Genomic DNA, 25,467 nt, shown 5'->3' with positions numbered 1-25,467 from the left:
CACCCGTTGTCACCTAGTTGCCCATACAACTAGACTTGTCCACCGAATAAAAAGCACGACATGGACATCCCACCGCAAACAACACAAGTCGTGGGTATCCACCGCAAAAAACACAAGTCGTGGATAGAGTCCCTAAGCTAGTAACTCTAGCTACTGTGAAATCTTCGCGAGCCGCCCCCTGTGATCACGAGGGGGATAAGGACTAAATCAACATTGGAATTGAAAATGAACTGGCCTAGCTAAATTTTCCCTAGCAAACAATCTTTCCTACTTCAGAAAGTATATTCCAAAATCATTCTTTCCTACTTGAATAAAAATACACAAAATGCCGAGGTCTCTGTTGGATTTCTAACATGTTTTGGGGATATGTTTCCTTCCTACCTTATCGAATGCAATGTTAATTAAACAATACTTGAATTGAATTTTGACCTACCTCAACAATCTCCTCGTCGTTACTTCGTGAGATGGGCGGTGCTTGATCGACCATGGGAGCTTTCCCCTTTCTGTTAGAGTTGCTCGTGCCAGCCTCACGATCGCAAGATCCACCGAAATGAGTCCTCTTTGTTGGGGCCATTTTATACTCATACTTTAAATTGATAAATTCGGGAAAAAAAAAAGAATTAGTGCTCGAGAATATCATGACAACCAAGATGACAAGATTAGTCTCAATGAGCAATTCCTCTTATGCGAGAGGATTAGATTTACTTCAAGACATGGTAATTATTCATAGTACATCAATTTAGGATAGCATCTCACTTGTTCTTATGGGAATTGACCCTAGAATTAATCACTCGGCCTAGATAATTAGTTCTTGCTTAATTAGAGTACTAGAGATGAATTAGGTATAATAATTGCTTCACTAATGCAATGCAGAATTACCATGTGCACAGGTGAGAGAGTTTCCTTTCTAGAGATAACCATAGGGAATTAATTTCTCTAATTACACCTTAATCATATGCAAATTTGAATTTTAAACTTAGCTAATTGATCATTGTGAATGATAGATTGACTTTGATCATTTAACCACATTGCTAGAGGTTGGTTTAATTCTATCATTCATTCACTGAGATGGCTAGCGGTTAATTCCTTCTTGCTAATCATGCATTAATTTATGATTAGCAGAGTTTAATTACTTGCATAATTGACAATTGAGATTAAGATTATGCAGTAGGCTAATCATATAGTGAATTAGAGAGTAGATTAGCTAGGATTATGCTTAATATAAGCGGGATTAAGAGAATGATAGAGAGAATTGCAGCATAAGCATGAAAATTAACTTTGATTACCGTAGGTTGGGCTGAATATTACTTGATTTTCTGATCCAATGGAGTTCTTGTGACGAGAATTGGGCAGCACTTCTGTCCTTTGATCCTCCTTTAGAAGTTGTGTGTGCCGGCAGCACCTCCCCAATGTATGTGTTTGCAGGAGTGTGTGTGTGTGTGTGTAATGAGTATGTGTGTGTGAGCATGTCCTTATATAGTGCTCATCCTCATGCAGGTCGATTTCTAGTGCTATATGCATCCGAGTGAGCAACTTAGTCTTGCATGGGCAGTTGAGTGCATGTCCAGCAAGGTGTCCAGTTAGCTTAGACTAACTGAGTCTCACACTCTCTCAAGCATGGAAAGCCTCCCACGAGTCCCTAGAGGTGTGAGGGTGCCCTATCCTGCTATCTCAAGTTTGCAGTGGCCTGGGGCTTGTTTTCACACAGTCCCCCGATCTCCGGTGCTCCCCGCAAAAACCTTAGGAAAATTAATTTTAACCTAAGACGGGCAATTCAAATCAGATTTTAATGTTGAAACTTGTTGTACTAAGCTGGAGCTAAGGTGCATAATCCCGAGTACCTGCCATATTTAGTAGCCCCCGACGTCCGGAAATGCATTGTTTAGATTCGTGGTACGGGTGCAATTTGTCAAGACGGTCAAAACTAGATGGGTCGGATGACCAAAAACTTACTATTTTAGGAAATTTTTCATAAAAGTTATTTTAATTCATTTTTAAAATCTCTATAAGATTCTAAACATCATGGCACCAACAGCTTTAGAAAAAACACCAAAAATAGTAACTTTTTGTAGTATGATTATTTTGTATATAGGGGTGCTCTTTTTATTAGCGTTGGTTCATCCTCCCAAGTAGCGTCTTCTTCAGGATAATCTTTCCACTTCACAAGGTGCTCAGTAATTTTCCTGTTGCGTAGTTTTCTTTCTCTTGATTCAAGGACATAATCAGGTTGAAGTTCGAGAACTCCTTGTGCTGGCATAACTATCTGATCTGAGTCCAAGAGTTGATCGGGGTTAGGAATGTAGGGTTTGAGTAGGCTGACGTGAAATACATCATGAACCTTTACATTTGCGGGTAACTTGAGCTTGTAGGCCTGGTCACTCACAACCTTAGTGATTTTGAAGGGTCCAAAATATCTCGGGCTTAGTTTCTTGTACCTTCCTAATGATAAGTTGATTTTCTTCGGTCGGACTCGTAGAAAAACTTTTTCTCCTTCCTTGAAGGTCCGTTTTGATCGATTCTTATCCGCATAATGCTTCTGTCTATCCTGAGCGGCTTAGATATCTTGGCGAATGACTTTAGTCTGAGCTTCCATGTCTTCTAGCATCTTCTTAGAGGCTTCTACCATGATGGTTGGGTCTGAAAAGTTTAGCGGTGCTAAACAGTCTTGTCCATAAAGAGCTTTCAAGGGTGACATTCCACTGCTTCTGTGTTCGGAAGACCAGAAGTGGCGATTAGCTAGTAGATCTCTGATCACCCCTGTTTTTCTTTTTATATTCTCCCTTTGACCGGCCTCCCATTCTGAAAAAGTGGCACAAATAAATGTCTCCATCACAGCATTCTTATTTTTTATTAGTGATTCTACCGTATAGTAGTTGGTGCAAAATCTAATTTCGCACGGCAGTTTTAACATAGTAGACATCCTCTGACGGTACATGTCAAGAACCCTCTGACGCTTCAAAACAAACTTGACTATTAAGCGAGCATTGTCTACTATCCATTTGAACCACTCTGTGTCCTCCCTCTTGTACCAATCTTGCAATACCAAGTTCAAGCTATGTGTACTGCAACCAGCACTATATAGGTGAGAAAAGCGACTTTCAAGTATCCTACCTGCAGCCTTGCAATTTTTGGCATTGTCCATGATTACTTGGAAAACATTTTCTTTTCCAAGTTCCTCAACTGCGTCGCCAATGATGTCAGCTATAAAACTGCCAGACTTTATTTGACCAGAGCTATCCACAGATTTGATAAAACATTCACCATGAGGACATACAAGCATGATGTTGATCAATGGCCGCCTTTGAACATTGGACCAACCATCACTAACTATGGTGTATACAGTTTGTTCTGTTGCATTTAATATTACCCTTTGAATATCCTGTTGTGTGCTTGTGTAACATTTATCCAACAATTGGTTTCTCATATGGTGATATGTTGGAGGGGTAAATCCAGCACCATACTCCCCAATGCATTTCCAAGCTGACTTCCATGCATCACGGGTGACAATGGCCAATGATCCCCTAGTGAAATAGACGGCTTTAGCTAGTGCAAGTTGTGCTTTGTCTAAGACAAGCATTTTGAAGCTCTTCTGTAAGCTAACCTGTCTACTTTTTGACGATCCTACCTGAAAGTCAGGAGATCCATGGTTTGGAGGTGTAGTTCCATCGATATGAGAAGTTGGTTCCCTGCTTTGAGTGCTTCCATTGGTGGGCGTTACACCCAATGATCCCTCATACTAGTTTGATCTTATTGATACCGGGGTGTGATGGTCGAAAGTAGAGAGTTTTGATCTTTTGCTCGTGGAAATTAGCTTACCAATTAAAGCTTTTAAGCGCATAGCTGCTTCTTCTGCACCTAAGCCCTTGCACTTTCCTCCTTGGATTTTGGTATTGCCACCTAGAAAATGATCCCTTATTCTTGGTGCTCCTCCAGATTTCTCTTCGCCACAAAAGTTACATTTCCAATCTTGATACTTATTTAAATTTGTGGCAAAATTCCACTTGGGTCCTGGACTTTTTCCAGCTGCCTTTCGCTTGCCCTGCGAAGTGGTGCCTGGCATCGAGGTAGGAGGTCTCCTTAAGGAAGCCAGGCTTGAGACACCACCATCACCGCTCACATTCTTGGTGGAAGACATACTTATTGGATGCGTGCAATACCAATAAACATAGCTCAGTATGCTATCTCTTCTTTCAAGTATTATTCAAACCAAACATTAGTGTTATAATCAATATCACACACAAGCGTAGTAGTGAAGCCTGAAGGGAATAAACCTCAATCTACTCAAACATGAGCAAGCAAATACAACAGTGAATCAAATAGGTGATCAGTCCATCCCAAAAGTAGAGATATCGACCCAAAGATTCACCTTCCTACCCCTTTCAGAATCAGTCGAGTCCAAAAAAGAACTAATGACCCATGATTGGAGCTCTAATCGAAATAGCAAGCAAATACAGTGGTGAATCAAACATGTGATCAGTCCATCCCAAAAGTAGAGATATCGACCCAAAGATTCACCTTCCTACCTCCTTTCATGAATCAGTCCAGTCCAAAAAAGAACTAATGACCCATGATTGGAGCTCTAATCGGAATAGCAAGCAAATACAACGTTGAATCAAACATGTGATCAGTCCATCCCAAAAGTAGAGATATCGACCCAAAGATTCACCTTTCTATCTCTTTTCAAGAATCAGTTCAGTCCAAAAAAGAACTAATGACCCATGATAGAAGTTCTAATCAATATAGCAATCAATTTAGCAAATATAACGGTGAACCAAACATGAGATTAGTCCATCCCAAATGTAGAGATATTGACCCAAAGATTCACCTTTCTACCTCCTTTCAAGAATCAGTTCAGTCCCAAAAAGAACTAATGATCCATGATCAGAGTTACATTAAGTTTTACTTTTTTTTAAAGACTATTCATTTCTTTACCTTTAGTTTTTCTTCTAAATTTTAAAGGATGACCAAATTTAGAGGAAGAGGTGATGTGATGTGATGTCTACTACAGGGTTATATAGAGCCACCAATTATGGAGGGGGAACATGACGGGTCCGGAGGGACTCTTGCTTGTCCCGCCGGGCCCGCCGGGTTACATAATAAGCCCGCCGGGCCCGCCGAGATTGTTGGTTGTCCCGCCGGTTCTATGTTTTCTACCGGTTTTCGTAGGTCATGCCATTAGATATGTTATTAACATGAAAAAAAAAGTGATAATAACAACAATAATTAACATTAACAAAATGCATCATCGCGTAATTAAAATCCCTGGTCTTGCCTCGTCTTCTTTCTCCATTAAGGTGGTGGCGATTGCTCTCATGTAAGATATATGTTGCTAGTTTTTCTTTCATTTGCATATCTAGTCCAATACTTTTCTTTAAATCCTTCTCTATCTCTCATTATTTATCTTTGATACCACCACCACACTTAGATCTATCTCTAATTCCATCTTTACTCCTCATTTCATCTCTCTTGTTGTGTCCTAATTGTTTCATTGGAAGGTATTCAAGCAGCAATCTTGTCAATGTAACGGGCACAACCTTCTTGCGGGAAACAATTATGTGCACAAGGTTAGTAACCATATCTTCATTTTTCACAAGCATCTCTCTCTCTCTTAAGGTTCTCATTCTCTTCCACAAACTCTAGAATCTCCTTGCTAGTAGCTACAGGTACTTCTCTCCCCGCAGTATCCTGCCTAAGGGAAATAATCGGGCTTGGGAGAGAAACTCTCTTCTTCTTCTCCTTTCACTTCTTTCACACCTTTATCTTTGAACATACTAAGTATATCATAGATGAATAACCATAATCCACATAGAGGCGATTTCTTTCATTTCCATTCTGTGCAATCTATTAGGGACAACATTTGGATTAGTCGAAAGATTCACTTTCAGCAACGCATAGTGTTTCTTTTTGGTCCTGAAAGGCTCAACGAAATACTTCTCTCACCAGATCCCACTAACCTCAACAAGTAGTTCTTGCAAGGAAGTGGATACTTCAACACTAAACACAGACTTAGTAGTCGCAGAAAGCCAACTTCCGGCTGGTGTACTTCCGGATGGGGTATTTACTAACAAGATGGCAGAACCACTTGGGGTTCCTGTGGATACTTAGGAAGTATCTAACTTCCATTGTTCTCTTTTCGTATCTAAGAGACCTTCATTGGTCACATTATTCCCCACCTCAGATGCAAACTCAACCCACTTTACCAGACCCGTGCATACAAAATAAACATATCCGCGTGAAAACTTGACTCCCAACAGATATTTTGGTGGTTTGGATTGATACACCTTCTTGTAGAGCTAGTAGAGTGCCTTGTAGTGATCCAGCCTTGCTGTTTTTATCGGCACTTTTTTCTCCTTCACTGGAAGACACGTAAAAACTTTCATCCAGTCGGATATGGGTACATCTGCATCTGTCAACTTCCTAACATCTTTTCCCTCAAGACTTAACCCATATTCCCTCTGAAAATACTCCTTTGTCATGTAGAATGCCTTTAATGGAACCTCCACATCCTTGGGGTGAACAAAGCGGCTGATTTTGGGAGGAGGCTGTAACTTCTGTCTCCAAAAATAATAAATCCATATTCATTACTCAATATATCCACACCTCAATAATCTACTACACATAAAGGTCCATTGTACACAACACAGAGAGAGATAGAGAGAGGTGACATACCTTCGTGGGAGAATGTCGGGCCTTTGTGGGGGAGACCTGTCGGGCTGCATTCCTTGGGCTCTTTCTTAGGTTGCTATCCATAGTGAAGGATAAGAAGCTTGCACAGGGGGCTGTAGAGTGAGCTGAGAAAGGCACAGAAGGAGAAAGGCACAGAGATATGGAGAAGTATAGTCATGCAAACATTCGACTGAACATTCGTCTGACGTGGGCTCCACACGTGTTTTAAATCCTCCAGATGATTATTAAGATTTTGTATCCTCCACATGATTATTTAATTCAAACAATTCTTGCCCATAACACCAATTTCATACCCACTAAATTTAAGCCTCCAAAAGCAACTTTCAACCGGTTAAAACCGGGCCACCTATTCATGCATCCACCCAAAAGAGAAGTCCAAAACTTTGATATAAACTTGGCATCTCAAATGACAGATCTGATGGTAAACTTCGTGGCCACTAGATCTATAGCGGAAGCAAACATAGTGGTTTAAGGGATCAACTAGCGGACGAGCTCTCATCACCTAGTGAAATGAGTCGGGCCTACTAGCAACGAGACCTAGTTCCACCCCGCAGGGGAAAGCGTGTCTAACCAATTATCGATCCTTAGACTCACCTTCCCGAAGGAGAGAAGTCTTGAGTGACTTTTTCCCCATTGCTTTCAGAGGCACGTACACTTGGGTATTCACTACTTTTGGTGTAATGAGCAATTCTAACGTCATTTACCATACTATGGAGACAGAGAGTTCCCGACCAATCGGGACCACCCTTCTCATAGGCATTGGCAACCCGAGCCAAGCCCCCACTTTCCACCCCCACACTCACACTTCTTTGTGTGTCCTAATTACTACCACAATGGTTGTTCAACATATAAGCTCATTGATGATTAAGTTCCGATTCAAAAGATTCATTAGGATAGCCCTTCAAACAGTATTACAAGCGGCACCAAAACAATCTTTTCTAGTAAAAATTTACTCAAAACTCATTTCATTAAAAATTCCAATGTTCTGGAGGCACGAAATCCCCCAGCTGGTGTTAACTCCACCCGTTGTCACCTAGTTGCCCATACAATTAGACTTGTCCACCGCACAAAAAGCACGAAATGGACATCCCACCGCAAAGAACGCAAGTCATGGGTATCCACCGCAAAAAACGCAAGTCGTGGATAGAGGCCCTAAGCTAGTAACTCTAGCTACTGTGAAATCTTCGCGAGCCGCCCCCTATGATCAAGAGGGGAATCAGGACTAAATCAACATTGGAATTGAAATTGAATTGGTCGAGCTAGCAAAAAATCTTTCCTACTTCAGATAGTATATTCCAAAATCATTCTTTCCTACCTGAATAAAAATACACAAAATGCTGTGGTCTCCATTGGATTTCCAGCATGTTTTGGGGATATGTTTCCTTCCTACCTTATCGAATGCAATGTTAATTAAACAATACTTGAATTGAATTTTGACCTACCTCAACAATCTCCTCGTTGTTACTTCGTGAGATGGGCGGTGCTTGCTCGACCATGGGAGCTTTCCCCTTCCCGTTAGAGTTGCTCGTGCCAGCCTCACGATCATGAGATCCATCAAAACGAGTCCTCTTTGTTGGGGCCATTTTATACTCATACTTTAAATTGATAAATTCGGGAAAAAAAAAGAACTAGTGTTTGAGAATATCATGACAACCAGGATGACAAGATTAGTTTCAACGAGCAATTCCTCTTATGCGAGAGGATTAGATTTACTTCAAGACATGGTAATTGTTCATAGCTACATCAATTTAGGATAGCATCTCACTTGTTCTTATGGGAATTGAACCTAGAATTAATTATTCGGCCTAGATAATTAGTTCTTGCTTAATTAGAGTACTAGAGATGAATTAGGTATAATAATTGCTTCACTAATGCAATGCTGAATTACCATGTGCATAGGTGAGAGAGTTTCCTTTCTAGAGATAACCATAGGGAATTAATTTTTCTAATTACACCTTAATCATATGCAAATTTGAATTTTAAACTTAGCTAATTGATCATTGTGAAATGATAGATTGAATTTGATCATTTAACCACATTGCTAGAGGTTGGTTTAATTCTATCACTCATTCACTGTGATGGCTAGCGGTTAATTCCTTCTTGCTAATCATGCATTAATTTATGATTAGGAGAGTTTAATTTTTGCATAATTGACAATTGAGATTAAGATTATGGAATAGGCTAATCATATATTGAATTAGAGAGTAGATTAGCTAGGAATAATTTTGGTCTTTTAATAATCCTCTGCGGTTAACTCACGTGATATCATACACATTCTAAAAAGTGACCGCCCCACGGTGTGTGTGAGCATGTCCTTATATAGTGCTCATCCTCATGCAAGTCAATTTCTATTGCTATATGCATCTGAGTGAGCAACTTAGTCTTGTATGGGCAGTTGAGTGCATGTCCTGCAAGGTTTCCAGTTAGCTTAGACTAACTGACTCTCACACTCTCTCTCAAGCATGGCAAGCCTCCCACGAGTCCCTAGAGGTGTGAGGGCACCCTCTCCTGCTATCTCAAGTCTGCAGTGGCCTGGGGCTTGTTCCCACACAGTCCCCCGAGCCCCGGTGCTCCCCACACAAACCTTAGGAAAATTAATTTTAACATAAGACGGGCAATTCAAATCAAATTTTAATGCTGAAACTTATTGTGCTAAGCTGGAGGTAAGGTGCATAATCTCGAGTACCTACCATATTTAGCAGCCCCCAGTGTCTGGAAATCATTTTTTCAAATTTGGGATACGGGTGCAGTTTGTCGAGAGAGTCAAAACTAGACGGCTCGGGTGACCAAAAACTTACTATTTTAGGAATTTTTACACAAATTATTTTAATTCATTTTTGAAAGCTCTATAAGATTCTAAACATCATGACACCGACAGATTTAGAAAAACTGCGAAAAATAGTAACTTTTTGTAGTATGATTATTTTGTAGTACAGGGGTGCTCTTTAGCTCGGGGTCAGAGATCTTACAACGATCGATAATGCTACGCGATGGTGTTGATTTAGGTGGGGACAAAGCCCAAGTCGAAGAACTTTTTTATAAAAAGAGTAAACTTTGAAGTGGCGTGGGACCGATGGCCAAGCAAGGCCTAAAAAAGATATAGCTTTTGAGCTATGAAAAGGCAAAAAAAAAAAAACAAAGTAGGTCTCCAGTCGGAGAGCAACATGAGCATGGGAAAGCCGCCACAGGAGAGGAGGATTGTTTTGGCAACGAGGGGAAAGAAGCGCCATCTGGGTGTGGCATCTAGTGCATGAAGGGCGGTGTGTAGTGGCCGCACGGGCCCCAGTGGCAGGCAAGAGAGGGTTGCAGAGATGCTACAGTAGGAAAAGGTGTGGAGAGGGGCCAGAGGGCCGCCTTGAGAAGAGGGTGGTGGGTATGCTGCACGGAAGATCCACAGAGTGCCTGAAGGGGCCGCCAGTGGATGCATGAAGGGGCGCTGCAGGTAAAAGAACGTCATTTGGAGGGTGGCATGGGAGAGGGTTTGCATGGCATGAGGTAGGGGGCTCATGGGACTGCAATGGTTGAGGTCACCAAGTGATGGCACATGCAGAAGGTGGGAAGGAGAAGTGTTGAACCGGGGAGGAGTTGGAGCTGCCAAGCAGCGAGTGAGAGGACACGGCCGACTGCAGGAGAGGGCAGGAGAAGGTGGAAGGAGGTGAACCGGCCAGTTTGTTGGACAAGGGGCGGCGAGTTGCATAGAGGGATCCATGCAGTTGCTTGGTGAGGTCAGGATCAACTCATAAGGGGCATGCCATATCAGGTGTAGAGGATCAAAAGAAAAGGAGGCAAGGAGTCCATTGAGCATTGAAAGTGAGATATCATTAGCGTGTTTGGAGCATCATGCACTATGTTCTGAAGAATTTTGCCTTGATATTTGTCCAATTTATTCTCAAATTAGTGTTAATCTTCTCTCTCATTTTGTGTCTAGTTGTATGCCCGGCATATGTGTGTTTACGCGGTGTGTTGTGTGTGTGCTCCCTATAAAGATGTTGGTGTGTTCCAATCTACAACCTTGAAGGAAAACGGGTGCTCGCCAAATATTTGGTTGGGGTTTTTACTGTCGATTGTTATTGGACTGCCTATATGTCACATGGTGCTCTACAATGTTATAGATGGAGGCTATCATAACCTACTTTTCCAGTCGGATCTGAGGGTTGGTCAGGATCGGGCTTGGACAGTAATTGTTTGCAGTTAGGGAGTCTAGGTGTGTGTTTACTAGGTGATAGGGGTGCTGTGAGATCATTGGGCTATACAGAGGCATCTGGTTTGTGTGCTGGTGGTTTTCCCATTTCCCCCTTTCCATCTTGTGGTGCCCCCACTGAGGATCCACTGATTGCTTCCTAACATAGTGTTCGTGAGTCAAAATGAAGCAGGAGTTTGGTCTAGTGTTCAAAGGAGATGACGATGCTGACGAGTGGATAGCCGATTTTGAGCTATTTATGCTGGCAGTATTGCAGATACCAAGTGATGAAGAAAAGCTCCAGAATCTACCTTTGGTGTTGCGAGGTAAAGCAAAGGTTTGGTTCGATGTCTTAGAAGATGCACACAAGCAGACTTGGCTCGGATTTCGAGAGCACTTTCGACGAAGGTATCAGAAGGTGGTGTCGGCTTCGGAAGCAGATGCAAAGATCAAAGGCTTGCAACAGGAAGTAACTGAAAAATTTGATGCCTTTGTTGATAAATTTGAAGCTTATTGGGGGGATTTTGTGGCTGCTACCCAAGCAACCAATGCGGGATACTTTAAGATGGAAAAGTTTATATCGTGCTTGCATCCCTATGTTTGAGAGAGAGTGGAGTATGAAGATCCAAGGACCTTTGATGAAGCTGTCCAAGTTGCCAGAGGAAAGAGTCAAAAGATGAACAAGAAGATGGAGGCAGGATTGCTACAGCTGGCAGTCACGACAGCCAATGGACCTAAGCCCAAACAAATCAAAGAGCATCAAGAGGTAAAAGCTCCTGTTTTTATTGATATGAATGTGATCAATGCATGTGAAGTTGATGCCAGGCTAGAAGAGGTAGAAGAAGTTCCAACCAGGTCTGAAAAGATACAGCGAGGTATGTTTAGGGTGCCACCCAGTTTGCTTCCTCAAGAGGACGAGGTGGTAAAAGATCATAAAGAAGAGGTGTCAGTTCTAGAGCCAGCAACGAGGAAGATAGCAGTGGCCATCAACGAGGAAGATAGCAGTGGTCCAAGAATTAGCAAGATCAAAGATGAGTCCGGCTGCTCTCATAGCTACAGTAGCAGTTTGGACACAGATAACATGTGGGAGACGGACTCCATGTCTTCTTGGTACGAAACTTATGATGTTTTTCATGTAGATGAGGCGGAAAAAAATGTATGTGAGTTTTCTGCCAATCATTTGAAGGTCGAGGATAAGCATAGTGAAAGTGTGGAGATGCCTTGTGTGAATCTTCCAGTCGAGCAGCCCTATCAAATGTTGTGTGATGGTGAGTACCTATTGGACAGAGAGGTATGGTTTGATGGTGCATCAGACCTAGTTGAAGAGAAGGTTTTTGAGGATGACTTGCAGGAGCTAGAAGCAGAAACAGAGGTATGTCGAAGTGAATTGTCTATGCAGGGGGTGGGGCAACCTTGCTTTGGTGAGCATGTAGAGGTGTACTTTGAAGTTTCGGAGTTTGTGTGTGGCCGTGGAGAGTTAGCTCCGGCACATGACTCTATGAAAACTGATAGAGTTGCAGCCTATAAGACCGAGGCTCCATGAAAAGAGGAAGGTGCCACCAACCTTGCAGGTGATGAGGTATTTGAACAGGTTGAAGCTCTAGCAGGTCATGTTCTTGAGTATGAAGAGATGGTTTTGGATCCATTTACAAAGAGTTTAGATACAGGTATGCAAGGCAGACATGTTTGCTTGGCTATGCAGCAAGTGGAGGCAAATTGCAAGGTTTTGCTATTTTATGGGATGCTATGGATACGTGTGTTATTGGAGGTTGCTTTACAGGTATTTTTGTGCGAGGTTTTTTTGAAGAAGACTATACTATGGAGGGTTCTCTAGCAGATGGCATGATAGCGGTTTATGGTACAGGTGCTTCAAGTGAGCAAAATCATGTTTATGGTTGGCAACAAGGATTATGGATGTAGGGTGACGAAGCTCCCTGCTACGAAGATCAGGAAGGGTGGCCTATCTTTTGGCCTACAAGTGCAAAGAAAGGCTTGGATGTACAGGTTTCACAGGTAGATGGCCACGACCATGGTTTTGTTTTTGATCCAGGTGGAGCCTACACTATGATTGGGGAATCTATGAGCTTTAAATTTGACCGGCAGGTGATGCAGTAGAGCAGATGATTTGCTCTCTATCTCCATCTTATCTATATAGCCGCTATATTCTCATTTTTCTTATGCAGTCTATGTAGCTATCTTATATCATTCTCTCCATGCAGTACTATTTTACATAAATAATGCTACAGTTGCGCATAAATGCTCAACCAGGGGGTGGGCGTAATGATGGTACACCAAGTTTGTGTAGACACAGGGAGAAGCTAATAGCAGGTGCCCAGTATTAGGCAGGATGATGGTATCGGACTTTGGCAGGTCTCATATGCATTTTGGACCAGGCCTCACAGTGATATGTACACCAAATGCGGCTTTTTACTGGTCAAGTTCGGTTTTGAAGCTCTACGGATCAGAGAATTTATAGGTGTCTAAAGTATAGATTCCATCTGCTATACGGCTCGGCTTTCTTGGGCTCGTCATTTCAAGGTGTTATTGGATCGGGAGAAGGGTACCAAGATGAAGCTTGAGCCGGCCTAGTCATTGCGATCGATAAAGCTACACGACTGCGTGGCTTTCGGTGGGGACAAAGCCCAACTCGAAGAACTTTTTTATAAAAAGAGTAAACTTTGAAGTGGCGTGGGACCGGTCGCCAAGCAAGGCCTAAAAAAAATATAGCTTTTGAGCTATTAAAAGGCAACAAAAAAAAAAAAAAAAAGTCGATCTGCAGTCGACGAGCAGCGCAAGGGAAATCCGCCACAGGAGAGGAGGATCATTTTGGCAACGAGGGGAAAGAAGCGCCATCTGGGTGTGGCATCGAGTGCATGAAGGGCGGTGTGTAGTGGCCGCATGGGCCAGTGGCAGGAAAGAGAGGGCTCCAGAGCCGCTACATGAGGAAACGGTGTGCAGAGGGGCCAGAGGGACGCTTTGAGAAGAGGGTGGTGGGTATGTTGCAGGGAAGCGCCACACAGTGCCTGAAGAAGCCGCCAATGGATGCGTGAAGGTGAGCTGCAGGGAGAAGAACGTCACTTGGAGGGTGGCATGAGAGAGGGTTTGCATGGCATGAGACAGGGGGTTGATGGGACTGCAATGGTTCAGGTCACCAAGTGATGGCGCATGCAGAAGGTGGGAAGGCGAACTGTTGAACTAGGGAGGGGTTGGAGCCGCCAAGGGGCGAGTGAGAGTACACGGCCAACTGCAGGAGAGGGCAGGAGAAGGTGGAAGGAGGTGAACCGGCCAGTTTACTGGACAAGGGCTGGCCAGTTGCATACAGGGATCCATGCAGTTGCTTGGTGAGGCCGGGATCGACTCATAAGGGGCATGCCATATCAGGTGTAGAGGATCGAAATCAATGGAGGCAAGGAGTGCATCGAGCATTGAAAGTGGGATATCATTAGCATGTTTGGAGCATGATGCACTATGCTTTGAAGAATCTTGCCTTGATATTTGTCCAATCTATTCTCAAAGTAGTGTTAATCTTCTCTCTCGCTTTTGTGTCTAGTTGTATGTTGGGTATATGTGTGCTTCCGCGGTGTGTTGAGTGTGTGCCCCCTATAAAGACGTTGGTGTGTTCAAATCTACAAGCTTGAAGGGAAATGGGTGCTTGACAAAGATTTGGTTGGGGTTCTTAGTGTCGATTGTTATTGGACTACCTATATGTCAAATGGTGCTCTACAGTGTTATAGATGGAGGCTATCATAACCTACTTTCCAATCGGATCTATCTAGTCGGGGGCTTGGATAATAATTGTTTGGAGATGTCCCCCCCCCGCCCCCCCCCAAATAGCGATGTCACTATTTCTCCAAAGGGGAGGGGTCCCGCCAGTGGATAACATGAATGATAGAGGGAGTTTGAAAGCTTCAAAGGGTGAGACAGGGGGTGGGTCCCACGGTGCATAAAGAGAGAGAGTTCGAAAGCTTCAAGGAGCTGGCCAAGAGGCCTATCCCACCCATGGAAAATAAGAAGGTGTTTAAATGCCTAAAAGGGTAAGTGGAAGGAGCAAGGAGACAACGGACAAGCTGGGTGGAAAAATTGAGCAGACAAAGAGGAAAGAAGTGTGCACCATGCAGATACCAAAAGAAAAGACTATGCCAAGTGGTGGCAATGGAAACAAATTTCTAAGAGAAAGCTCAGTTAATTGTACTAGCTTGCTAGCTCCTTGTTTTTTTTCTTTTTGTCCAGAGAGAGTTATTGGAGGTTTGTAAGCCTGTGTATTGCAAGATTTACTTTGGAGCTGCATACTTGATTGTACTATCTCCCTATTCAATACTACCAAACCTTTGTCCGTATTTCTTGTGTTGCTTCTACCCATCCCCCTCCTTTTCTCTCGCTCTTTGTGTACTTGCCAGTGCTTGTAAAGGGTTTTCCTGTAGCTTGAAGGGTGTTACCAAGAGGACAGAATTGGGGTGTCTTGTGAGTTGGAACGCGTGGGTTGAACAGTGAGGGTGTGTTTGTTTTATAAGGTGTTTTTTGCAAGTGCGAGACAATTGTTTTGTATGCTAAGGTGGAGTTGTTAGTGCAAATTAGCCAATTTGAAGGTGTTATTAGAGAGGTTAGGGGTGCTGTGGAATAAATTTTTTGTTATGGGTGTTTTCTCTATTTTCCCTCTTCATCTTCTGGTGCCCCCACTGAGGAGCAACTGATTGCTCGTCGGTGTTGATCAAAGAAGGTTGTTTCCATCAAGGAGAGAGGGCATTGCACAATTATGGACCAATTTTCACCGGAGAGGAATATTCGAAAGAGTGGATGACAAATTTCAAGTTGTATATGTTATCACTACATATGCCAAATGAAGATAGCAAAATGCAAACGATTCCCTTGCTGATGCAAGGAAAAGCAAAGACATGGTTCTATGCTTTGGAAGGAGAAACAAGACTTATGTGGCTGGCATTGCAGGCCCGTTTTCTACATGAGTTTTGAAAAGAGGTATCTCCTGTCAATCTGGATGCAAGGTTGAAGAATTGAAGCAGGATGTGAACAAGGAATTTGGTGTTTTTCCTCGTCCGCTTCGAAGAGTGCTGGAGGGACTTTCTAGTGGCCATGCAATTGGCCAATGGTGGTGAGTAATTTGAATTTGGAAAAGTTTATGGCTTTTTTGCATCCCAAAGTTTGTGAAAAGGTGGATTTTAAGGGCCCAGAGAATTACAACGGAGCTATTGCTATTGCACGGTCTAAGAGCCAAAAAATAAAAAAGAAGATTGAGCAAGGTGGGTTGGGGTACGAAGTGATGGTTTCCAATCCGACCTAAATCCGAGAGAAGAAGTTCAACAGGAGAATCAGCCTAATTGTGGGGTAGCAACCGTTCATCAACAATGGGTACGTACAGTTCAAGATTTTTGTGAGCAAATGCAAGAGTTGCGTTTAAGTGTTATGGACAGAGGTCAAGCAAGGGCAGGAAGAGGCACGGCTAGGCAATTGCATGGCAGATGTTACAATTGTGGAGAGGAAGGCCACTATGCTACATATTTTCCTCACCCACCGTGGGAAAGGGGCGGCATGTATCCTCTGTTTGGTCGAGGCAGAGGTCAGGCGCAATTTAATGGTCAAAGGGAGCAGCAAGTAGTCAAAAACCAAGCATAGGCGGCTCCTGTCAGGTAATGGTGAAGTACAAAGGGTTAATATCATTGGTGTTGACAGGCAGGATGTTAATATTATGGCTAGTAGAAGAGCACGAGGTGAAAGAGAGATTGAGACGAAACGTGAAACTAGAGCAAAGAAGGGTAAATAAAAGGTGAATGAAGGTAGAGAGCAGCGAGAGCCAAGCAGAAGAAGACAAAGACGAAGAATTAATAAGAAGGATTTTCAACTAGGATGTGATTATTTGGAATATGATCTTGTAAGAGATGTTTAAAATTAAAAGTCTAACATCATTTTTGGGCAAGTGCTTGCATTAAACCCTAAATTAAGGAGGCAGTGGTCAACCATTGTCAGTACGAGGCTTCCTCGAGAAGGAGGAGATGTGCATGTGGTTCAGAATCTAGCCTTGAGGGTGGAGAGTCTGACCGATGTGCTTCCAGTGGTGGACATTTTGCTTGAAAGGAGAAGCATATTCAAGCCTATATTGATGGTGGTACCCAAGTCTGTGTGATCACCAAATCTGCTATGAGGGATATTGGTATTAAAGTTGTTGTCAAGTCCAATGTGTGCATGAGGATGGACAAGCATGCCAAAGCTCGGTTTCTAGGAGTGGCACATGATGTGAAGGTAAAGGTTGTGTGAATTGAATGCTTAATTGACTTTTTTGTCATGAAAGCACGAGAAAATGTTAATCCAATTATATTGGGGAGTCCATGGTTGTTGGCAATTGGGGCCAAGCATGACTGGGAGAAGGGGGTGTTTACTTTGCCACATCGAGAAAACGGAGGACAGATTGTGTTGGACTTAAAGACCAAGGAGAGCCGCTTTCATCCATCAACCAGGGGAGATAATCGAGACTTCAACATTAGCTAAAAGTATGAAACTGAGTCGACTTATGATGAAGGGTTCAACAGTTTCAAAGAGGATGAGAGCAACGAAGGTTTATTGAAGCTGTATACAGATTTATTTGGAGTCACCGTCGAGCTATCATTGCAAGGAAAGGTATGCATGCCCCTGTTTGTGGTCTGAAGGCTAAAGAGGTGAAAGATATGCTTGGTACAGACCTAGCACAAGCAGGAAAAGGAGGGCTATATGGACCTATGTTCATCCTATCCCGAACTATTTCCAACAGAGTAGATCTTAGATGAGCTAAAGGAGTGGAGCACTGGATCCTACTTAAGGATGGATACAGGCCAAAAGCACAGAAGCTAAGGAGGTTGGGAGATATTCTGATGGAGGCTCTATGGCAGGAGATCAACAAGTTGCTCAAGGCAGGTATTATACATCCAGAGAAAGAGTCTGAGTGGGTTTCTCCTGTTGTCATTACCCCAAAGAAGAATGGAAAATGGTGAGTATGTGCAGACTATAAACCTTTGAATGTTGTGAACAAGCGGAATCACTACCCTCTACCATTTCGGGATGAGATTTTAAACCAGGTGGCCGGACACGACGCTATTCTATTATGGATGGTTTTTTAGGATATTTTCAAATTGGTATTGCTCTGGAGGATCAACTAAAGACTACCTTCATTTCTACATGGGGTGCTTTGCCTACCGCAGGATGCCTTTTGGTTTGGTGAATGAATATGCTACATTTCAAGATTGGATGAACAAGGTGTTTGGGCCATACGTGGATAAGTTCATTATAGTTTTTATGGATGATATTTGTTGTTATAGTTACAGGGCACAACATTTTTCCAAGTTGAGGTTGTGTTTTCAAAGGCTAGATGAAGTAGGAGGGCAATTGAATCCAAAGAAGTGCAAGTTGACACAACCGAGGGCTCACCTGTTGGGTCATGTGGTGTCACAGAATGTAATAGAAGTAGATCCAAAGAAGGTGAAGGCATTGGTTCTTATGGAGCCTCCCGCCAGTGCGACAGGGTTGGCGTCGTTCGTGCATAAGATAAAGTATATATCCCGCTTCTTTTAGATGTTGTCTCAATATGTTTACCCTCTTCAGAAAAGGGCTCAACAGTTGCATGGATTTCAATGGGATGAGGAAGCACAAGAGGAATTTGACAAAGTGAAAGGTATTCTATGTCAGCTATCTACAGTGTGCCCTCCTAACCAAGAGGAAATTTCTATGACGGTGGGTACGATGGCTATTGGAGCAGTATTTCTGTAATAGGACTAATCTTTGAAGTTCTTAAAGTCGAAAAGAATATAGTAGGGCATATCTTTCGTTTAGCACGATTTGAAAGATTGTTGCATAGTCTATTAAATAGAGCTTATATGAATGAGTTTGAGATATTAAGATAAAACATATATTATTTTTTAAATAATACACTAAAGACGTCTTTGATATAGATTAATGAATAATAGATAGTCTGTCTATGAACAGTAAAATTGAGATTTTTATTAATATCAGTATTTAATATTTATGTGTTTTAGCTTAAAATGCATGGGTAAGCTTAAAATAAGTTAAAAAAGTAGTGGAGACTAAAAATAAAGGTTTTATGAGTCGCGACCTAAATGTTGCATTTTCAGTCAAAGAAAGACGTTTTTTGCAATTCTTTCTGTGTTGTCTTGTAGATCAGATCTATTCCCGTCGTTTTGAGTACCTGGACTGCTCTGGTCTGAGTTCGTTTGTAAACATTATGATGAAAACAAACAGAAGGCAGCAGCAGTGTATTATAGACAGGGACAGACAGACATACAACAACATACAACTCTCCCTGTTATCAACGAAGAAGTGGATTTGTTTCTTCATGGTAGACTATTGCAATTGAGATTATGATGGTACATAATTATGTTTTCTTACTTTGATTATCATGTTGAATTGGTTGCACGAGTATGTTCTTTTGGCTGTTTTGTAGGAAATGCAGAAATCAATGTGTGAAACAGGATCTGTGCAAAGTGTCATGATAAAAATCTAACCTTTATGGATCGCTTAGCGATCACGTTCTTATCTTATTCTCGCAGGTATACTTGGTGCGAAAATCATGCAAGCTTTTCGAGAAAAAGAAGGATAAAAGCACGACGGGTGGTGCGTTTGGGGATCATTCATAGATCTCTTCTTTTGCGTGTTCGAGTGCGATTGCGAGTGCGAGTGTGAGTGTGAGTGCGAGTGCGAGTGCGAGTGCGAGTGCAAGCGGACTGAAGCTCGGGGATGGTCGAGAGGTTCGAGCTCTGTACAACGGAGTGCGCCCATATATTTTATTGCTCCTCTGTTGTATCAAAACTCTACAAAAATCCATCAATACAAAGATCTCTTTCGCTATCTTTTGCTGCCTATCTCTATTATTCTGTTTCTGTGACAATTGGTATTAGAGCAAGCGGTTGATTCTGGACATGGAAGGATACGAGAGGAGGATGAAGGAGCAAGAAGACCTCATTCGGCGACTACGAGAAGATCTGAAACAAGCAAATCGGGAGCGTGCTGAGGCTCTATGGGGCAAAGCAACACGAGAGTCTGATATCTATGTGGACCTTGATGGCAAACAGGAAGCCGAAAACCATGCTACACCAACAGGAAACAATAATCATTGTTGCGACGCTGGGGCACCTGGCGGTGGTGATAGTGGTAATGATGGAAGTGGTGATGGTGGAAACGGTGATGGTGGACGTAGAGGTCGTCAACGCAAAAAAGAAACGATGACGATATGGGAAAAGCGACAACCAAATCATTCTTAACGAAGACTAAGCTTAAAGAGTTTGATGGCATAAGAAAGATATACGAAGATTTAGAAGCGTGGATTATAGAACTCAAAGATTTGGATTATACTTTCAATATCGAGAACACGACCACCAGACTTTCGAATGCTCAAGCAAGGTGACCGATAAGACAATACGTACCAAGATGGCTCAATTGGAGACTTTTGGCGATGCATACGATAAAGGTAAGTCATCTACCCATTCTTTGTGATGTTTTATGTTTTTGATACGTCCTTTGAAAGCTTCTATGATCGAATTTATGCATAAAATTTGAGATTTAAAATTGAATTTCTTAATTGATTTGGATAGTATTCATTGCTTCTTATTGTCTAAATTGATTGAGAAATTAAACTTGAAATTAAATTGAGAAGTTAAAAGACTTCTGGACTTAACCAGTGGTAATAATAGTTTCACGAAAGAGTTAGTAGAAAATTTGTTTTTTTCTTCTTTGAAGAGTCAGAAGCATAAAGATGATTTCTATATCATAAACATTGATATGCATGATGTTATCATTGGTATCAATTAGATGATTGAAAATCATGTTTTGATTGATTGTTAAGGAAAAAAAAATATCTTTAATCATTTGATGATGATAAGTCACACTCTTTGTGGAAAAAAAGAGATTCTAAATCTAATTTTGGCCATGGAATTGATAAGGTGACTTAGATAAGAGTGTGAGACGTTGCTTGTGTTTGCTAATGAGATTAAAGAAGAATCTCGGGATGAAGTTTTGCGTGAACATAAATTGTATGCCAAAGCAAGTAAGTGTTCTTTTGCAAAGGATCAGATTGTTTATTTGGGAAGAGTGATTTCTAAAGAGGGGATTCCTATTGATCTTGATAAAGTAAAGACTATGTCAATAAGGGATGTAAGAAGCTTTATGGGTCTAGCACAATATGAGAGAGCACACCTTAAAGATTTCTCTAAGATAGCAAGTCCTTTGACCGAATTGACCAAGAAAGACAAGGGTTTTGTGTGGATTTCTAGCTATGAGACTGCTTTTGAGACCTTGAAGGCTAAAATAGAAGAAAATTGTGTTTTAAAAGTTCCTGAGATGGGCAAACCATATGTTGTGTCCTGTGACGCTAGTGGTGAACAATTGAGTTGTGTTTTGACACAAGAAGGAAGAGTGGTTCCATATGAGTCTAGGAATTTAAGACGACATGAATTGAACTATGCAACACATGATCTATAATTCCTTGTTGTTGTTCATGCATTAAATCATTGGCGTCATTTCTTGCTTCGTATAAAATTTGAATTGCTTACTAATCATCAAAGCTTAATTATATTTTTATTCAACCATTGTTAAATAACAGACAAAGAAGATGTATTGATTTGCTAGCTGAGTATGACTTTGATTTGAAGTATTTGTGTGGAAAAGAAAATAAAGTTGCAGATGCATTGAGTCGTGGGTCCATGTGTAATTTGTTGACTGTTGTGCGGTCTAATTTGATTGATAATATGCATGCTGAAGTTGAAAATGATTCCTTTTATATACCTATTTTGAAATTGTTGCGTATAAGGGACATCTGTATTATTATGACTGCTTGTGTATTCCTGCAAATTCTACTTTTAAGAGTCAAAAATTGTGCACGAGTCTCATAATTCACCTTTTTCTGGTCATGCTGGATTGAATAAAACATATGAAAAGATTAAAAGTTCATTCTTTTGGCCGCGTAAGAAATTGGATGTTAAGAATTATGTGCGTGAGTGCTTTCAATGTCAACAAGTTAAGATTGAGCATAAGAGGATGCCTAGTGACCTTCAACCCTTAGAAATTCCTTTATAGAAGTGGGAGTCTATATCTATGGAATCTATCATTAGACTTCCTACCACTCGTGGAGGGTATGATTCGATATTTATGGTGGTAGATAGACTCACAAAACAAGCTCACTTCTTTCCTGTAAGAATAACTGATACTGCATTGACTATTGCACGCTTGTTTGTGAAAGAGATATTTTGTTTGTATGGCATGCCTAAGAGTATAGTGTCTGACAGAGATTCTAAGTTCACTTCTCATTTCTGGAGAGCAACTTTTGACTCTATAGGTACCCAGTTACGCATGTCTACTGCTTTCCATCCTCAAAAATATGGGGAAACAGAGAGAGTGAATCGCATTTTAGAAGATATGTTACGAATGTATGTCAATGAAAACCAATCTAATTGGAATAAATATCTGCCTTTGGTTGAATTTGCATATAATAGTTCATATCATTCATCTATTAGGATGACTCCGTTTGAGGCAATGTATGGCTATAACTGTGCCACACCTATTAATTTTCTTAACTCGAGGAATAAGGTAGAACTGACACGTGAGATGCTTGAGAAACTGGATAGCGAGTTGGCAAAAATCAGGAGGAATATTAGAGAAGCTCAAAAGAGACATAGATTGTATTATGACAAGAAACATCGCGTTCTGGAGTATGAAACTGGTGATATGGTTTTCTTAAAGATTATCCCTGAGAGGTCTCATATGGTTCTTGGAAAGGATAGAATATTGTCTCCACGATTTGCTGGGCCATTTAAAATTTTGAAGCGTATTGATTCATTAGATTACAAATCGGAATTGCCTTCTCATGTTAAAGTGCATCATGTATTTCATGTGAGTTTATTGAAAAATTATATTTTTAATGTGCATCATGTTTTACAGGACAACTCTAAGTTGAAAGATGACGGAACATTGATTGTAGAACCAGACTTAGTGCTAGATAGGCGTGTTAAACATTTGAGAAATAGAGATTGTGGAAGTTTTGGTTAAGTGGCAGAACTATCCAGTAGAGGATGCATCGTGGGCTGATCTTAGTGTTTTGCAAAGAGAATTTCTCTCTCTTTCCAACTCTGAGGACAGAGTTAATTTTGATAAGGGGAGAATGTAATAGGACTAATCTTTGAAGTTCGTAAAGTCGAAAAGAATAAAGTAGGGCATATCTTTCGTTTAGCACGATTTGAAAGATTGTTGCATAGTCTATTAAATAGAGCTTATATAAATGAGTTTGAGATATTAAGAGAAAACGTATATATTTTTATTAATAATACACTAAAGACGTATTTGATAAAGATTAATGAATAACAGATAGTCTGTCTATGAACAATAAAATTGAGATTTTTATTAATATCAGTATTTTATATTTATGTGTTTTACCTTAAAATGCATGGGTAAGCTTAAAATAAGTTGAAAAAGTAGTGGAGACCTAAAAATAGAGGTTTTATGAGTCGCGACCTAAATGTTGCGTTTTCAGGCAAAGAAAGACGTTTTTCGCAATTCTGTCCACGTTGTCTTGTAGACCAAATCTATTCCCGTCGTTTTGAGTACCTAGATTTCTCTGTTCTGAGTTCGTTTGTAAAAGTTGTGATGAAAACAAACAGAAGGCAGCAGAAGTGTCGTATACACAGGGACCGACAGACATACAGCAACATACAACTCTCCCTGCTATCAACCAAGAAGTGGATTTGTTTCTTCATGGTAGACTGTTGCAATTGAGATTATGATGGTACATAATTATGTTTTCTTACTTTGATTGTCATGTTGAATTGGTTGCACGAGTATGTTCTTTTGGCTGTTTTGTAGGAAATGCAGAAATCAATGTGTGAAACATGATCTATGCAAAGTGTCATATAAAAATCTATCCTTTACGGATCGCTTAGCGATCACGTTCTTATCTTATTCTAGCAGGTATATTTGGTACGAAAATTGTGCAAGCTTTTCGAGGAAAAGAAGGATAAAAGCACGACGTGTGGTGCGTTTGGGGATCATTCATAGATCTCCTCTTTTGCGAGTGCGATTGCAAGTGCGAGTGTGAGTGCAAGTGCGAGTGCGAGTGAGACACTGCATGCAAGCGGACTGAAGCTCGGGGATAGTCGGGAGGTTCGAGCTCTGTACAGCGGAGTGCGCCCATATATTTTATTGCTCCTGTGTTGTATCAAAACTCTACAAAAATCCATCAATACAAGGATCTCTTTCTCTATTTTTGGCTGCCTATCTCTATTATTCTGTTCCTCTGACAATTTCTACAAAAGATGGAGAGAAGCTATAATCCTATTTACTGCAAAATAAGGGTCATTATTCCAAGGAAAACTACTTATACGGAAGCAGAACAATGGGTGATGGCTTTATTCTTCGCTTGTAGGAAGTTCAAAGTGTATTTGATTGTTCGAAAATTTTATGTGTTGACGGTGTGGGCGGGATAAAAACACACACTAAGCCTCTATAATAACCTGACACACACTCTTGGAATGATATACACACACAATATGGGACACCACTCAGCTTACACAACCCATCTGGCCGAGACAGGGAACACACCTATGGAGTGAGAGGAGAGAGAGACCACCCATTCACCCACTCCACACAGAGAGACATACACACAGACACACGCAAAAAACTCAGCTCAAAAGAGGAGAATTTTTTATATTAAGATACGATTGAGCTTGGGACAATACCAATGGGGCAAATAGCTCACACAGTATGAGTAAAATATGCGAGATACAATCACAAACTGGAGCAGAAGCTTCGCTCATAGGAGAAACTTACACAACCAAAACAGCAGAAAAAAAGTGAATAATTTGGTAGAATTGATAGCACCATTGCGTCCACAACGGCCCAAAACCCCACTCTACAATTTCAAAGTGCTCAAATCTGACCTCGGATGAGCAGTTTACGGCCAAAACAGACTCCAAAATGAGCAAAAACACAGTTGCGGTGGCTGTTCGTTCTCTTCTCTCCACTTTTTTTCTGGTCTTCTCTTTGTTTTTTCAGTTCCCACACTTAGCTTTATTACTTGGGAACCCTTGGCCTTTTAGATGACCTCAAACGGACCCCGAACACGCCAAAAACTGACCTCGCAGTGCATAGTTGTCACCTTTTTGCATCATCCGCACACCTGGCACCCAGCCTTTTACAATAATGCATCCCGCAACCACGTGAAGTGGCCCCAAAAGGTGGTCCTCATGATGAATTTTCTGCTTAATTATCACAAGAAAACACCCACGTTGTGTCCGTACTTATCCACGTGCAAGTATTGACCCCATTCGGCCTCCTGACGCCACTAGATGCCATCTGACGCACCTGCTTACCTCATGTCGTCGGCCCGCAGATAGATTCCTCGAGAAGTTTTACGCACTACCAAATCCTCATTATTATAGAAAAAACACACTGATACTGGTGACGATGAAAATCGATGCACTATGTACATGATGTCCTACGTGTACACATGTGGGCCCCACGTAACCACGTGGCTCTAGAAAATGGGCAATCCTTTATTCGATGCACCATGCATGGGTATGTACATATGCAAAATCCCTTGCTCCAAAAAACTCTTCACA

At 41.4% G+C, this 25,467-nt stretch overlaps 1 protein-coding gene and 1 pseudogene across 2 annotated transcripts; both read left to right on the top strand.

Annotated features, from left to right (window-relative positions):
• Positions 1-9,877: 9,877 nt before the first annotated feature.
• LOC147459468 (uncharacterized) lies at positions 9,878-11,471 on the top strand. The gene has a single exon (XM_086510732.1). It carries the CDS (start codon positions 11,052-11,054, stop codon positions 11,469-11,471), a length of 420 nt encoding a protein of 139 aa, XP_086366858.1. The 5' UTR covers positions 9,878-11,051.
• A 72-nt stretch (positions 11,472-11,543) lies between these two features.
• LOC147459467 (uncharacterized) lies at positions 11,544-12,884 on the top strand (annotated as a pseudogene). The gene is made up of 2 exons (XR_015187880.1): positions 11,544-12,647; positions 12,732-12,884. The product of XR_015187880.1 is annotated as an uncharacterized LOC147459467 (transcript).
• Positions 12,885-25,467: the final 12,583 nt, after the last annotated feature.

Source organism: Adiantum capillus-veneris, chromosome 4 (assembly GCF_014529385.1).
Source record: "Adiantum capillus-veneris isolate H3 chromosome 4, ASM1452938v2, whole genome shotgun sequence".
In the NCBI taxonomy this organism is placed as follows: Eukaryota; Viridiplantae; Streptophyta; class Polypodiopsida; order Polypodiales; family Pteridaceae; genus Adiantum; species Adiantum capillus-veneris.
This window is presented reverse-complemented; position numbering and strand designations above follow the sequence as displayed.